Here is a 15,964-nt window from a genome sequence, read left to right as displayed (position 1 = left end):
TGAGTAGCTTAGATATATCAGAGCTGTCTTCCTGCACAACTGCGAAAGGAAGAGGTCACTTGGCACTGTTTCCACACAAGCAGTTAATTTAAACAACAGCAACCACAAATTATTTGTAGGTAAAGTTGGCACACACGTGCAACTGGATGGCAGATCGTACATAGAGTAATCTGCACACACTCACTAACTTATCCCAGTAACACTCCAGACTCACAGTAACAATAACTGAAAGATATACAGCTCAAATATAAGGAGATGGAGGAGAAGGAGAAGAATGATGACAGTAATAGTAATAGTAGTAGTAGTAATAATAATAATAATAATAATAATAATAATAATAATAATAATAATAATTAGTAGAAGTAATAGTAGTAGTAGTGTGTCATCCAACTACTAAACTGGAGGCACACACAAACCAGTAAAACCCAACATAGGGAATAATCTCATAGCTGTAAAGATGGTAGATTTTCATGAATTATTATTTACACTCTACCTTTACGGTATTGTGATATTTATTTTTACTCTCTCATGGTCCTCAGTTTCCAAATGCTACAAGGCATATCTTTCCATTCTTCAACATGCAAATTTTCCACTAAATTTGTGTTTAAAAAGTTGAATCATGGTTAAAAAAATATAAGCAAGATTTTCTATAAATATGAAAAGGAACTGAAACTGTAGAGAGGCACTTTATTTAAAGGAATACAAAAATAAGTATTCTGATAGAAACATACGAGCTGTACAAAATTAATTCTAGTATTAAAATAAACAGTCTCATATTAATAAAACTATGTAATCACACTCAGTTGTAGAAGTTTCATTCCTCAATAAGCAAATCAAAACTGGTTTCCATCCATATTGTTACACAGTAAAAAAAAAATTACGTGACAATAATATGTATCAATATCGACGTATGTGGATTCATTACTTGTGGAAGACATAATACTCATAAAAAAAAGAGTAGTGGATGCTGACAATCAGAACTTAGCATAACTATTTTGTAATTATGCGAGTTGAGACATTTCTCTTAAAGAAATTTAGTTATTCTTCTGAGGTATTTTCACAATTACAGTCTTCACTTCACTGTATGCTTCTAAACCATATTCTCCCAATTCACGTCCATTACCAGACATCTTGAATCCTCCAAATGGAGCTTGTACATTCAGAATATTGTAACAATTAACCCTTGAAAGAAAAAAAATAGTATTATTTTCCATAAACCACACATAATTTCTGTTCAAAGACAAAATGCTACACTAATTACATACACCATCCAATTCTAGTAAAGCATAGAGGAGGAAATGAAATGAAAATTCACATGTTAAAACGGTATGTGATGTTACCACAGTGATTACAAAACCAAGTCAGACTTACAGTATGAGCCCACTTATCAGCATGACACTGCTCACCCTTTGGCCCGAGGGTGGGCACTTGTTTGGTTGGGAAGGGTGTCAGAACTGTTGTATACCCTCCTGAGGCAAGCTGGCCCACAACTGTTGGAATTGGTCTTTGGCATCCAGAATACTAGCTCTGGGGTGTTAACAGGAGCCTATGCAGGGGCCGGTAATTCCCTAGTCTGGCTGCTGGTAGTCCCCAACCAATAGTATGGGATGACACAGAATGTTGCAGGGAATTCATTACTTGGTCTTAGATGGTAGGCTCAAATGTAAAGGGATTATGAGTGCGAACCTTGGCAACGGGTATGCCTGTACCTTCACGTTCCAACACTGGGCCACTATCGCATCTGAATGCCCCACAAATTTGGATACTGCACAATTTGAGCAGCTGGCCATTTGGAGATCCACAATGAGGCCTCCTGCAAACTATCAAGTGCAGATAACACTGTCTCATGTGAGCAGACGGGAAATGCGTGTCCTTTACTGTAATCACTCAACATCTGGAGCTGTTCATATCCTTTACATAATCTACCACCCCTCGTGGCAAAAATGAGCATAAGCAACACTAATGCACACTGATGGCCATTCTGCCTGTCACAGAGAATAGTAGCTCTAATCATTTACACAGTCGCCAATGGTGTGTACATGCATGAAGTTACACTGACATCGGACAAGTCTTCTTTGTGCTACACTTTTACCACAAGGCAATTTATAATATGTAATATTAATGTAAAAACCAGTCCATTTTTTTTTTTTCAAAGAACTATTTCTATTCAAAGAGTTATACATATTCTGAATTACAGATAAAAATACTCTTACAGTGCCCTATCACTTAATCTCTGAACCTTGGCAAAAAATGTTTATTGAAAGACGGAAGATTAAACCAATGTACACACACATCATTACAGATTGCCGTGCACTTACTAAAGCCACGGCTCTTATGCTGCACAATGCCAGAGTAACATTTGTTTACTTAATTATCTAATTCTCAGTATAATACAAGAAAAATAGCAAGGAAAAGCATATATTAAACAGGAAGAAACTTAACAGATTAAAGAGTGTTGCATATATCTTTAAAAAATGAATACAGTGTTTAAAGGACCACAAATGATGAGGTCATTAGAGATCAAACATGACCGAGTTGACAAGGAGAGGGTACTGCATAAGCTGGGTCCTTTTCAAAGGAAACTTCCCCACAGTTTGCCTTGAGAGTTGCGGCATCACAGCAAACTTAAATATGAGTGGCAGAACTACAATTTAAACAATACTCCTGAATGCAATTTCAGTGTTAACCACGATTCCACCTCAATCAATGATAAACTGTTCTAAGCCAGTGTGACATCTTTCCTGGCTGCAGTATAAAATGATCCATATAGTTTGAAAGTCTACAAGAACAGTATATTTTCATCTTCATGTATATTTCTACTGGGTTAGCTAGTAGGCTGGAAAGATGTCCAAAGCCACTATAATCAATGTAATACATACGATAAGAAAACCTTTCTCACTTGCCTACGTTATTTCTTGAATATGTATACTATAATATAAAGAAAAGACATTGTTAAACATTGTCGTGAAAAATGTCAATAAGTTGTGGATCAATTTTCTTCAAAATTTTATCCTATACTCTAATGAACATTCAGACAGACATGAGCTACATACTTTGACAATTTGCATGTTTTCTGTAAAAACCAACTGCAGGAAAGAAACTTCTGTGCTTTGTTGGACAAATGTGTTTAGTTTTCTTTCCCGCAGTCAGTTTTAACTACGATAGCAGGGCATTTAAACTATTAGACAGAGGTACGCACTAAACCTGCATGGTCTGCCTGGGACCATTGCCTCGACTGCCCGACAACCCTCGACCCGCACTACCCAGTCAGCCAGTCGAGCCGCGCTGGCGCCCACTGGGCTGTGCAGTGTCCCGTTAGAAAATCCAAGTATACCAAGGCACCTGTGTGGCCTGGCTGCTCGTCAAGTGGCATGCCTTCCAGGCATCGCACAGTTGCAGGCGCGAAACTAAATCTCTGTGGCTCATTTGCAAGCAGCTTTTTACTTTGCACAGTATTTACCAACACAGTACTTTACATCCAATCTTATATTACAATAACAGATGGCCGTAACATGAACAACAACATGGTTATTCAAATCTCCACCACTGCTTGCAATTATTAAATCAACTTCTTGTTAGGTGCATGTGAAAAACCTCTGTAGCTTACAATGCAGTGAAAATAGTTAAGTGGTCATCCTACCACCCTATTAATTAGTGATTTTTTGTAACACTAAGTATTTAAAAGTTTTTATTGATTAATACAGATGTAAGATGGTTGTATCACCACAGAAATTTTCTGATACTGTATGGCTTATCTTTTCTCACCAGGTACATTTTCCCCTAGACAAAGTCTGGCTTCCGACTGTAATGTATTTCACAGAAATTTTGTTAAAAAAAAAAATCAACATTTGAAATTTAGTACTTCAAGGATGATACAAAAACCTGTTTAATGTGTAAGACTGTATGAACTGTTCATCAACTGTGATCCAGCGGCAAACCCGTGAAGACTATTTACAACACATCCGATGGGAAAGCTTGAAGAGTCGCACCTACAGTATGGTTTATGAAGGTGTAATGCAACCATCCAACAGCCCCCGGTCCTCACCATTACATTTGGTCCCGAAAAACGATGGTGCTTGGCGACCCTGTTGTGACTACAGAGCCGTGAATGCCAGAACAATACCGAACAGATACCCAATGCTGTTTTTACGTGACTACAACACTGCATTGAGTGGGGCAGTTTTTAGCGACTTGGACGGTGCAAAAGCGTACACACAGATCCCTGTAGCTGAATGAGACATTCCCAAGACTGACTGTCACTACTTTTGGCCTGTTTGAGAACAAATTTATGACTTTTGGAATCAGGAGCTCTGCTCGAACATGGCAACACTTAATTGACTCTGTGCTACAGGACCTCACTTTTGCTTTTCCTCTCCTGGATGACAAGTAGTCTTTTCATCATCAGCAGAGCAACATTGGCAGCATTTAATGGAAGTTTTTAATTGGCTGGAACACTACAGTGTCGTCCTGAACACTGCCAAATGTGGCTTTGGCCATCCCATGTGAAATTCCTAGGGCATATGATTATAGCAGCAGGATCACTACCACTGCCAGAGAAGGTAGAAGCCGTCTTATGGATTTCACGCCCAAATAAGGCAAAGGAATTGCGCCGATTGCTTGGTATATTAAATTTTTATCGCCATCACTCGCCACACTCTGCTGTTACAAAAACCAGTAATTGCAGTACTCACAGGTTCAAAGACAAATGGTAACTCTGCTATAACATGGACTGATAGCATGTGTGTGGCATTTGAAGAGCACTGTAGATGCCCCACTACTCGTGCACCCTTAGCCTACTGCACCTTGTGGAGCACTTATGGCAGAGAACTTTCGGCTGTTTAAATACTTCAGGTCTCAACCAGAAGCTAGAGACTTCGTTACCTGCACCAATCACAAATCACTAACTTACGCCTTTCACCAGAACAACACAAACTATTCACCTAGGCAACACAATCAGCTAATGTTCATCTCACAGTTCAGTATGGACGTCTGGCACATCTCTGGCATCGACAATGTGGCAGTCGATTGTCTGTCTCAGGTCAGAAGCATTACTAGCATGATTGATTACACCAAACTTGCCACTGCTCAACAATCAGATCAAGAACTACAAGGAATGTTATCAGCAGGAACATCACCATTGGATCTGCAACTTACCAAAATTCCAGGGAGTAATGTCAGGCTGTATTGTGACTTTAACACATCAAAACCATGGCCATTCCTACCAATTGCCTTCAGAATGAACGGCTTCAATATGCTTCATGACTTGTTCCACCCAGGTATTCGACTGACAACCCGCCTAGTGACGAATAGTTACGTGTGGCCGGGTATGCAGAAAGACTGCTTTAAATGGGCGAGGTGTTGTCTTAAATGCCAAAGACGCAAGATACACCACTACATGCAAGCACTGATAGGGAAATTTCCAATCACAACCGCCCTTTTCAGTCATGTCCACATCAACGTTGTTGGTCCATTGCCACCACCTGACAGCCGATGTTACATACTTATAACGATAGACTGTTATGGCAGAAACTCTGGCTGTCACTTTTGTGTCATATTGGGTGTCATGCTTTGGCTATCCATAGCTGTCATGACAGATAGGGGATGGCGATTTGAATCCAAGCTGCTCAGACAAGATGTGAAATTTTGCAGCACAACTCACCACAAAATGACGCGTTATCACCCAGCCAGTAATGGGATGATTGAGAGATGGCATCGCCAACTTAAGGCAACTAAGCCAACTGCGATATCATGTGGCCCAAATTCGCCCACACCAGCCTCACAGACACAGTACAGCTACCACTTTCATGAATCAAGACTTTAAAACATGTTCACGCGTCATGCTATGCATGAAAGGCATCAAACCGTCATTGCAGCCACCAAACTCAGGACCCTACCTAGTAGTTGCAAGGGGAGAGAAGACAACTGACATTTCAATCAACAGAAAGGCGACCACTGTGTCTATTGCCAGGGTTAAACTGGCTAATGTCTTCCAAAAAGCAGCAATGCCAGAACTTCCAAGACTACGGCTTCACCCAACAGCTGCCTCATCACCGCCTTCGTAGCTGCCAGCACAGATTACAACAGCAGTGGACCTACCAACATATACCTGAAGATCCAATCGCCGCATCCACTTTCCAGCTCACTACTTGGTATAATGCTCCACTTCCAAAATGGGAGCGGATGTGGCGACATCGCGCAGTTACATAGTGTTTATCGTGTGTGTCCTCTGTGGATGTTTAGAAGCAATTGTGCCGTCAATCATTTCACAGAAGCCACCAGAGGATGTGTTTTATGTGTGTTTGTTGTTTTTGTTGTCCTCTGATTGTGCTTTTTTTATTATTTTGTATCTTCCATGCTGGTAGTTAGTTCACGTATAGTTACGAGATAACACTGATGTTTTTGTTCCCTGCATGTTGAGTTATTTTCAACTGCAAGCTTGGAATTATCGAGCAAGCCATGTATTCTTTGCAGTCTCCTGTGGCTGTGATCAATAAAGCTATATTAGTATTGTTCAAAGGCGTGTATGTGTAGTGCGGTTCCATTGGTTAAGTACACACAGTTCTAACTGTTGAATGACAGTCTGCCCAGCTTGTACTCGTTTCTGTGGGAGGAGGGTGGGGTGATGGTGGCTGGAGCTACTACAAATCTCCGTAAATAGCAGCCTAAGGTGTTGGAGGTAGCAGTAGGGATACAATGATAGCATCTGCTACAGTAAAACTGGAAATTGGGGAATGGACCTTTGTCCCAGAGAGCCAACATAGATTGCCCCCACTCAGTGGTGGAGGGAGTGAAACTGTTAAAAGAACTCTTAAATGAAATCCAGCTAGCTTTTTGTTAACCCAAAGAACGCGACAGCACTGCGCATGCAACAGTTTATAACGAATTCAGTTTACCGCTGTATTACGATTGTCAAAAACATGGAGAGCACACCTCCATGTGTGAATCATGTCACGGCATGCCTCAGTCCACCAGGCGATTAGGACACAAAGCGGTAACAATGAAGTGCCAGGTATGGAATGTTCTGCAGAAGTAAGGATGATGTTCATAAGGCACTCAACCTGGTCATCACAACTTGGAAAATAATGTTCATCTAAGGTCGGCAGGGAGGAGTAAAGTGTGCAGTTGGCCTTAGAAACTGGCCAGTTAGTTTTACACACGGGTGGGGTAAGAGTCAAAACAGATAGTGTACAGAAAATGGTCACCTGAGTATGTGTCAAAGACAACTGTCCACTTGAGATAACAAGCAAGCTGTGCTGTGCAGAACAATAGATCCAAATGGGAATAGGTGTGCATGGAGTCTGTAAGGAATGTGGGTGCACCAATGTTAAGAAAGACGAGGTTGAGTTTATTGAGAAGGTCAGACAAAAGAGCACCTCTTAGACAGGTTCTTTAAGAGCTCCAAATGGGATGGTGCACATTACAGTCACCGAACAGCAAAAAGGGGGTGAAGGAGGTTACCAATAAGCTAGAGTAAGTCCACCCTATTGACAGCAAATGTTGGAGGGATGCAGACGTTACAAAGGGAAAAGATGGTGCGAGGAAGAAAAATGCAGATTGCGATAGCTTCCAACCAACTGTTCAGCAAGACAGTTTGGCTGCAGAATGAGTAGCAGGCCTACCCCATGAGGTAGAATGTCATCCTCGGCATGGAGGTCAAAATGTACAGGAAGGAAACGTGAGAGATCAAAGTGTCACAAGCACCCAATTTTGTTTGTTGGAGGTATAAAATAACCAGATACTGATTCCAAAAGCAGCTGTAATTCCTCCTTGTTGGATCCAATGGCATGAATGTTCTTGTGGAGAAGAGTAATAATGGGGACTGGGCTGGAGGGAACAAATACAGAGTAGTCACCTCGCTGGCTGCCAGGCGCCAGCCTTCGAAGATTCGCTGCTACAGGACACAGAAGCTGCAGGATTCTGTTCCATGAAATCTACAGTGGTCTCAGCAATCTCTCTAGGTTAACCTAGAGATTCCAGGGTAGAACAATGACAGGCAGTTAGCACCAGTGAAACTGGCATCAGCCAGGAGGGGGTATCACGATGACACCATAGAGTATCTCCAAGTCGGAGAAGGAGAATACCGTGTGCCTTTATTCAACTTCTTAGGCCTTTTTGGTTGGCACAAGAAGACACAGACAGTTGTTGGTTGGAGGGACATAGAAAGTCTTAACAGGAGTATTCCTTTTATTCTTTCTGGCTTGCCAGTTTTGCAGCAGGTAATTTTGCTCCTGGGGGCGAATATCTGGTGGCTTGTCGTGCATAGGAGGAGGAGGAGGAGGAGGCTATCATGATACTAGGCGATTTTACAATTGGAGTGCTGACGTTCTTCACAGAGTGAGGCATAGCAAGACCAGTACCGTAAGTCACATGGTGCAATGCAGGGCTTTCGATTAGCCAACAACTTGCGAGCAAGAAGGTAAGGACCTATTCCTTCACCCGGATCTCTTGAATGGGCCCACTCATTGAGAAACATGGGTCATTCATGGGATGAGGTGGCATGGTCACCATTACAATTGATACAGTAGGGAGGAGGAGACTGGCAACTGCCATTGTGTGCACCCCTATGACAAGTAACACATTTGCCCATGTTTTGACAGGATATGCGAGTGTGGCTGAAATGCTGACACTTGTAGAAACACATCATGTTTGAAATGTACAGACCATGACGACTTCATAGCCTGATTTGATATTGGATGGAAGCACTACTCGATCAAACGTGAGAAAAAGGGTGTTTGTAGGCACTAAGGTTACGTCAATCTTTTTCATTACTTGACGGACTGCAGTGATGCGATGATCTGGGAGTTAAATTTGGATTTCTCCCTTGGTCAGACCATCAAGTAGCCAAGCGTAAACAGCACCACCAAAGAATTCAGTGTTTGATAGGCCTCAACACGAACGGGATAGCCGTGGAGGAGTGAAGGTGTAAGTAGTTGTTGGGCTTAAAAATAAAATTGGTCTCCAGAAGCAAACATTACCTAAGTGAGAGCAGGATTTCACAGGGCATGTAATTGCCTTACAACCTTTTTGAATAACAAATGGATTAACTGTAGCAATGTACTAACCTGCTTCGGTGTGTGACACCGAGAGGAACTGAGGTGCAGCTGGGACAGTCTTTTGAATCTTTAGCCCATTCCATTTACGTTAGGTTGATGTTGACCAAGATGGCGATTGGGTCATTGTGGGGGGGAAGAACCACGATTGCCAGTGTCTTTGATAGTGCCCACTTTAGGTGCTGTTCACACCTCCCAAACTCTTGACAGAGAGACAAATTGGCAATTTGGAAGGTAACAGCTCAACCAATCACCTGTCCCTGTGCCTGGCCTGTACCAGAGAGTACGTGGAAACTCCAACTGTCAATCCAAGGCTAGGAATTTCATGTTACCAAGCCACCTCTTACATGTCAAACATGTGGGCCGGCCTTCAGGAGCAAGAAGAAACAATGAGAAACCTTAAACACTCAAGCAGAGGAGGATAGACATGCAGCACAGAAAGGAAAGAGGTGCTGCCCTAGCAATGTACACCCAAAGGGTGTTCATTGCTAGTAATGTAATGTTCCACTTGATAGATTGGTCTATTTCATTGATAGCTGCTGTTTTATTTCCCACTCCAAAATACTTCTACATTGCTTGCACTCCAAAAACTGCTATATTGCTTCCTTTGTTGACATATTTGCAAATACAATTGACAGATTTCACAGAATCCCAATACTTGACATTTGTGTGTGTTTTGTACATTTGAGAGTAATGGGGAATATGGTATAACAAAACGATTAGCAGTTTCACCATCACTGTTTTGTACTTTTAAAAGTAATATATTTGTTGCCATCTTCAGTTCATTGCCAACAGTAGACTTTGAAAGATAGTCTCTTGGGTACTGTTAGTGCATTTCTCATCCTGGTGACAACTTCAAATAAGTCTGTATCAATGTCAACACCTAGTATTCCTGCTGTAAGGACTACTAATCAACCAAATCAAAATGCCTACATGTCGCTGTAAGGACTATTAATCAACCAAATCAAAATGCCTACATGTGACAATCCTCTCTTTTGGCATTCAGTGAACTAAATTAGCAGTCTCTCTCTCCAAAAACATGATGCTTGACAATGAAATCCATTAAAGATTTCAATTTTTGTTTGAACATATGCACACACAAATATCATGACAAGCTGACGATGATTAGCCAGTTAACAAACTTACTTTTATTTCCTCCCAAGCAGGAGTGCGTGGGAATACAACAACAACTTGTTGTCAGTCACATTCCCTTGAATGTCACTGAATATTGTGTGTATTCGTGCTATGGACACCCTGTAAATGTAGCTTGTAGTATGACTATTTTTTTTCCAATTCATTGGAACCCATCTACCATCGTTAACAACTGCATTACATAAATGAATGTACTCTTCAAAACGCAACTTGGTTTGATTTCATTGAATGTAGTGGAGCTGTTCAGTTTAGATTTCTGCGTCAATATCAATGGCGTATTAATGGAACAATTGTTGACATTTCAAGATACAATTTTCAGCATTTTCATGAATCTTTAATCGATGTAACACTACCTTTCTTATTTATTTCATCATCTGTTTGTCGATTTCTCAATCTGATGCTGAAATGATAGCCATCTTCTCCTTGCCAAAATAAAACTGACATTGCAATCCATCACGTAAGCGATGAGTTTTGGAGACTCACTCAACATCATTTCTGGATTGAAGAATTATATCACCTGAGTTAAGCTCCTCACCAACTAGAACTATTGCTACTTCATGAATTGTTGGTGCACTGTACCATCTTTTGTGCTGGTTGACAGATGTTTCGTCTGCTCCAATTACAACTTTGTAACATCAGTGCCAACTGTTCAAGTGCAGTTGTGAACAATTAAATTAATTCAATGTGTCGATTGAATGACATCTGTAATGCAGTGACAATTTCTTGTTTAGTGCCCGTATTGAATCGACAGTTTTGACTGATTTGTTCATCAATGTTTCCCATGAAATAAATCTGGAGAAATTTGTGGCTTGCATCCAGCAGTGGTAGGTAGTAGTGATCCTGCACAATGATTAATTTGCCTTTGCACTTTCAATGTTGTCACACAATTTTTGCATGAGTTGTACTTGCACAATGTCATTTAAAAATGAGTTGTACTTCCACAAAAATGCAATTCTGTTGGTGACTGTAGTTCTGCTAGTTCCACTTTTCAACCCACACACATTTAATTCTTAAATCTGAAGGCACTAAAATACTCACATAATGTGTGAATTACGACTGGAAGCTTTAATTGTGAGAGTCTTTTTGTAGGGACTATCTGCGACTCAGCATCTCCGCTATATGGTGAGTAGCAACTTTCCTTTTCAATACTGTTGCATGTCTTCCTGGATTTTCCATTGTTTGAATTTTGCCTGACAGCTTTTCTTCAATCCTAACCCAGTGCTGTTTTCCTTTGTCACTAATTTCTTTTGCCTCACAATACTCAATGTCCGTCCCTCTTACTCTTCTTTCCTGTGTTTCTCTAGTCACCTTACAAACTGCACTGCATGCTCTACTTACGAGCCACATTGTATCAACTGTCTCGGCTGCACAAAACAGACGGCTACAAAACCACGGGGATTGTTGGTGCAGCATCTTGTGTCCCACATTACTCCTGCCGATATAATTAATCCTACACTTTCAAATTGATCACTCTCCCTGCGTCATTTCCTGCATTTTTGCACATTAACTCCCGCACCTTTCCGGAGCCACACGATCTTGTATCTCATCCTATGAACTCCTCCTCCCCCCCCCCCCCCAACTCTTTCTCCTTTCTATCCCAGTTTGCACCCACTAATTCCACCTCATTCAGTCACATCTGCTGTCCCCCTCCTTCACAATTATCCACCCTCAGACCTGCTACCCACGGTAAAATATATATTTTTTTTTACTTTGATCCTTGCGACTTTTCACCAATTTTAGTGAGATTAGACATTTTGCTATTGTCGACTCCCTCAGATTTCATCTTGTTTCGCCCTTTTGCATCCAATTTATCCTTTTCGTGAATTTTCAAGTGTATTTGGGTATATTTTTGTGAAACTTTTTGGACATAATTCTACATTATTTATGTAATGTTTCACATTTTTCCACCATGATGGTTCCTTGCTCCTTCCATCTGCACCAATACAGAAAAGTTTTCTTACCCCTAGCCAGATCCCAGTCCCACATACTGTTCCTGCGTTTTTGCCTGACTCATAAAATCCCCCCTAATGGCCTTACCATCAAATTACCCATCTCTGGCTGCCACCCCTCCTTCCACAATGACCTCCATCTGTTCATATTCCACCAATCCTTAGCCCTCACCAACATAATCCTGCAAAACCCTACCAACCAAGCCCAAACCTCCTTGCAGTACCTTCTCTCCATCCGCAAAATTCTCCTGCTATGCAATCCCAAATTACTGGAACCCATAACACACATTGAAACTCTTGCCCCGCAAGAACTTGAGCAACATGCACAACGCCATCTAAAAAAGCTCTCCGCCTGCTCACTTCCTACTCCTGCCTTGGAGTACCACTGCCTCCCACCTCCCCTCATAGCTGACAAACCCTGTCTCTCAGACCTACAGCACTTACCCCACCCTCCAAAACTCCCTCTCACCACCACACAGACTCCAGAACCTAAACACACCCACAACACAGCCATGAACTTTCCCTCCAGATACCTTGGCTCCACATAAATATCAGTCCTTTCCAAAGGCCTCACCTTTTGTTCCACCCTGAAATTCAATCATGCAGGACTTCTCCCAGTCCCTACAGTGGAAACACTTTTTCGCCACCAAACCCTACCAGTCAGACTCAAAGATCAATATTGAACCTTGCCTAACTCAGTTCACTCCTCCATCCAACCGTGATTCACCCACACTGCCCCCCAAATCACCCCCTGTTAAGTTTCCAGAATTTCTTAATCTCAAACCTTGCCTCACCATCATTCCCCAAATTCCTCAACATGCAAAGTAACCTTACATCCGCAGAAAGAACCACAGTCCATCATCTAAAAAGAGATCCCGACCTTATAATCCCACCTGCAGACAAAGGCTCCGTAACTGTTGTTTTGAACCGCAAGGATTACCTGGCAAAAGGACTTCACCAGTTGTCAGATACTTCCACATCTACATCGTTACTCTGAAATTCACACTGAAGTGCTTGGCAGAGGGTTCATTGAACCATTTTCATACTACTTCTCTACCATTCCACTCTCGAATGGCATGTGGGTAAAAGGAACACCTACAAACCTTGCCACAGTGCCCCCATTCCAGAAATCCAGCAGGATCTCCAGTCACTACCCAAATCCTAAGGCCCACCCAGAACCTCTCACCGGAATTCATCTCTCTACTCACCCCTGTCACTCCCTGCACTTCTACTTTCTACATGCTTCCTAAAGTCCATAAACCTAACCAACGAGGATGCCCCATTGTGGCCGGTTACGGCACCCCCACAGAGAGAACCTCTGCTCTCTTAGACAAACACCTTCAACCTATTACTCAGAACCTACCCTCCTGTATAAAAGATACCAACCATTTCCTCCACCGACTCTCCACAGTTCCTGTCTCTTTACCCGATGGTGCCCTGCTCATCACTACTGATGGTCACCTCCCTGTGCACTACCATTCCTAATGCCCATGGTCTTACCACTATTGAACACTAACTTTCCCAATGACCCACGGATTCGAAACCAACAACCTCCTTCCCAATCGCCATGACCAGCTATATCACCACCCACAATTACTTCTCCTTTGAAGGCATTACCTACAAACAAACCTGGGGTACGGCTATGGGCACTCACATGGCACCATTCTATGCCAACCTATTCATGGGCCACCTAGAGGAATCCTCCTTAAAAACCTAGAATCCTAAACCCCTTCACCCACTTCAGATTCATTGATGACATCTTTGCTATCTGGATCGAAGGCGAGGACACCCTATCCACATTCTTCCAGAATCTCAACAACTTGTCACCCATTGGCTTCAACTGGCCCTACTCAACCCTACAAGCCACCTCAAAGATGGCTACATCAGTACCTCTGTCCATATCAAATCTACTAACCACCAGCAATACCCTTCACTTCGACAGCTGTCACCCATTCCATACCAAGAAGACCCTTCCGTGCAGCCTAGCCACCCGTGCTCGTCGCATCTGTTGTGATGAGTAGTCCCTCCCGAAATATACTGAGTGGCTCACTGAAGCCTTCACTGACCGTAATTATCCTCCCAACCTTGTACAAAAAGAAATCTCCCATGCCTTATCTTTCCCATCTCCCACCACCTCCCGAAGTCCCTCCGTCCAGCCACAGAGGTACATTTCCCTCAAAACTCGGTACCACCCAGGACTGGAGAAACTGAATTACATTCTCTAACAGGGTTTCGATTACCTCTCATCATCCCCTGAAATGAGAAATGTCCTGCCCACTATCCACCCCACCCCCTCCCACAGTGGTATTCCGCCATCTACTCAATCTACACAATATACTCTTCCATCGTTACACAACCCCTGCTCCCAATCCCTTACCTCTTGGCTCATACCCCTGTAACAGACCTAGAAGCAAGACCTGTCCCATACATCCTCCCACCACCAACGACTCCAGTCCAGTCCAGTCACTAACATCACCTATCCCATCAAAGGCAAGGCTACCTGTGAAACCAGTTATGTTATCTACAAGCTAAGCTGCATTCACTATGCTGCATTTTATGTAGACGTGACAACCAACAAGCTGTCTCTCTGCATGAATGGCCACCGACAAACTGTGGCCAAGAAATAAGTGGACCACCCTGTTGCTGAACACGCTGCTGAACATGATATCCTTCATTTTAATGACTGCTTCATAGCCTGTGCCATATGGATCCTTCCCACCAACAACTGCTTTTCTGAATTGCACAGGTGGGAACTTTCCCTGCAATACGTCCTACGTTTACACAGCCATCATTCCACCATCACACCCAGTCGTTTTATTTTTCCTCTTTTCCGCTACCCCCCCCCCCCCCCAAACCTCTCCCCCGCCCTCCATCTAACCTGCAGCACTTCACTGTCCATCACTCCCCTCCCCACCCTCCTCCTTACCCCCACCCAGCCACCGCGCATTGGTGCTGTTGCTCGCAGTGTGGTTTCAGTTGCCTGAGACTACAGTCAGGTGTGTGTGTGTGTGTGTGTGTGTGTGTGTGTGTGTGTTTTGATGAAAGCCTTAATGGCCGAAAGCTTTAATTGTGAGAGTTTTTGTTGTGCCTATCTGTGACTCAGCATCTCCTGTATATTCTGAATAGCAACTTTTCTTTTCATAATACTGATACATTATTTATCCATTTTTCCAGTCACCACACTTGGATGAAGACTGTAATCATAATTAGCTTTGTGAGGGGGTGCATCAAAATGTAGATCAGCATGCAGTGTTTGTATGGATCAAGAAGTGTGTACTCTAACAGTATCCAGTCTTGCTTTTGGTTGTTCAAATGTTTCAGATGAACAGGATTAAGCATCGTGTACTCTTGTGACTCTTGCTTCTCACTGCTTTTCTGTTTCTGAAGCTCATGATGCTTTTTTCTTTCGTGCTTGAGGAGTGGATTGACCTGTCAGTTGTCACTTGGGTGGCATAACTGATTTGACAGCAAAAGCAATGCTTTTTGATGACAAAAATGCAAGTGGTATCTATTACCAAATGTAAACTGGCAATCCAGAATTCACTAACACCACCACTTTTTAATTCCCATGTGGAACTAAATGTCATCACTTTTATTCAATTCAGTTCAGTTATGTCCTCCATGTGCACTCACAAACATTGAGAAAACAAACTGCCCATAAAAGTACATGAAATACATTTATTGAAACCACTACAGTAGTTTGTAAAATTGATTTGCTAATTCAGAAACCCCACAGACATGTGTACAACAACTCGGCAAAGTTTCGTCACTATCAGATGTATGGGAATAGGAATGCATATGGCACGAAAACAA

General features: G+C 42.3%; 1 protein-coding gene across 1 annotated transcript in view; it reads right to left on the bottom strand.

Annotated features, from left to right (window-relative positions):
- Positions 1-667: 667 nt before the first annotated feature.
- LOC124709144 (aldehyde dehydrogenase, mitochondrial) overlaps positions 668-15,964 on the bottom strand; it is a 94,363-nt gene continuing 79,066 nt past the window's right edge. The window contains exon 10 of the mRNA XM_047240816.1: positions 668-1,182. Coding sequence (XP_047096772.1) covers positions 1,035-1,182 — 148 coding nt within the window. The 3' untranslated portion in view covers positions 668-1,034. The remainder of the gene's footprint in view (positions 1,183-15,964) is intronic.

The sequence above is a fragment of the Schistocerca piceifrons genome, chromosome 7, assembly GCF_021461385.2.
Source record: "Schistocerca piceifrons isolate TAMUIC-IGC-003096 chromosome 7, iqSchPice1.1, whole genome shotgun sequence".
Lineage (NCBI taxonomy): Eukaryota > Metazoa > Arthropoda > Insecta > Orthoptera > Acrididae > Schistocerca > Schistocerca piceifrons.
Note: the sequence above shows the minus strand (reverse complement) of the source record. Positions and strands in the feature narration are given on the sequence as shown.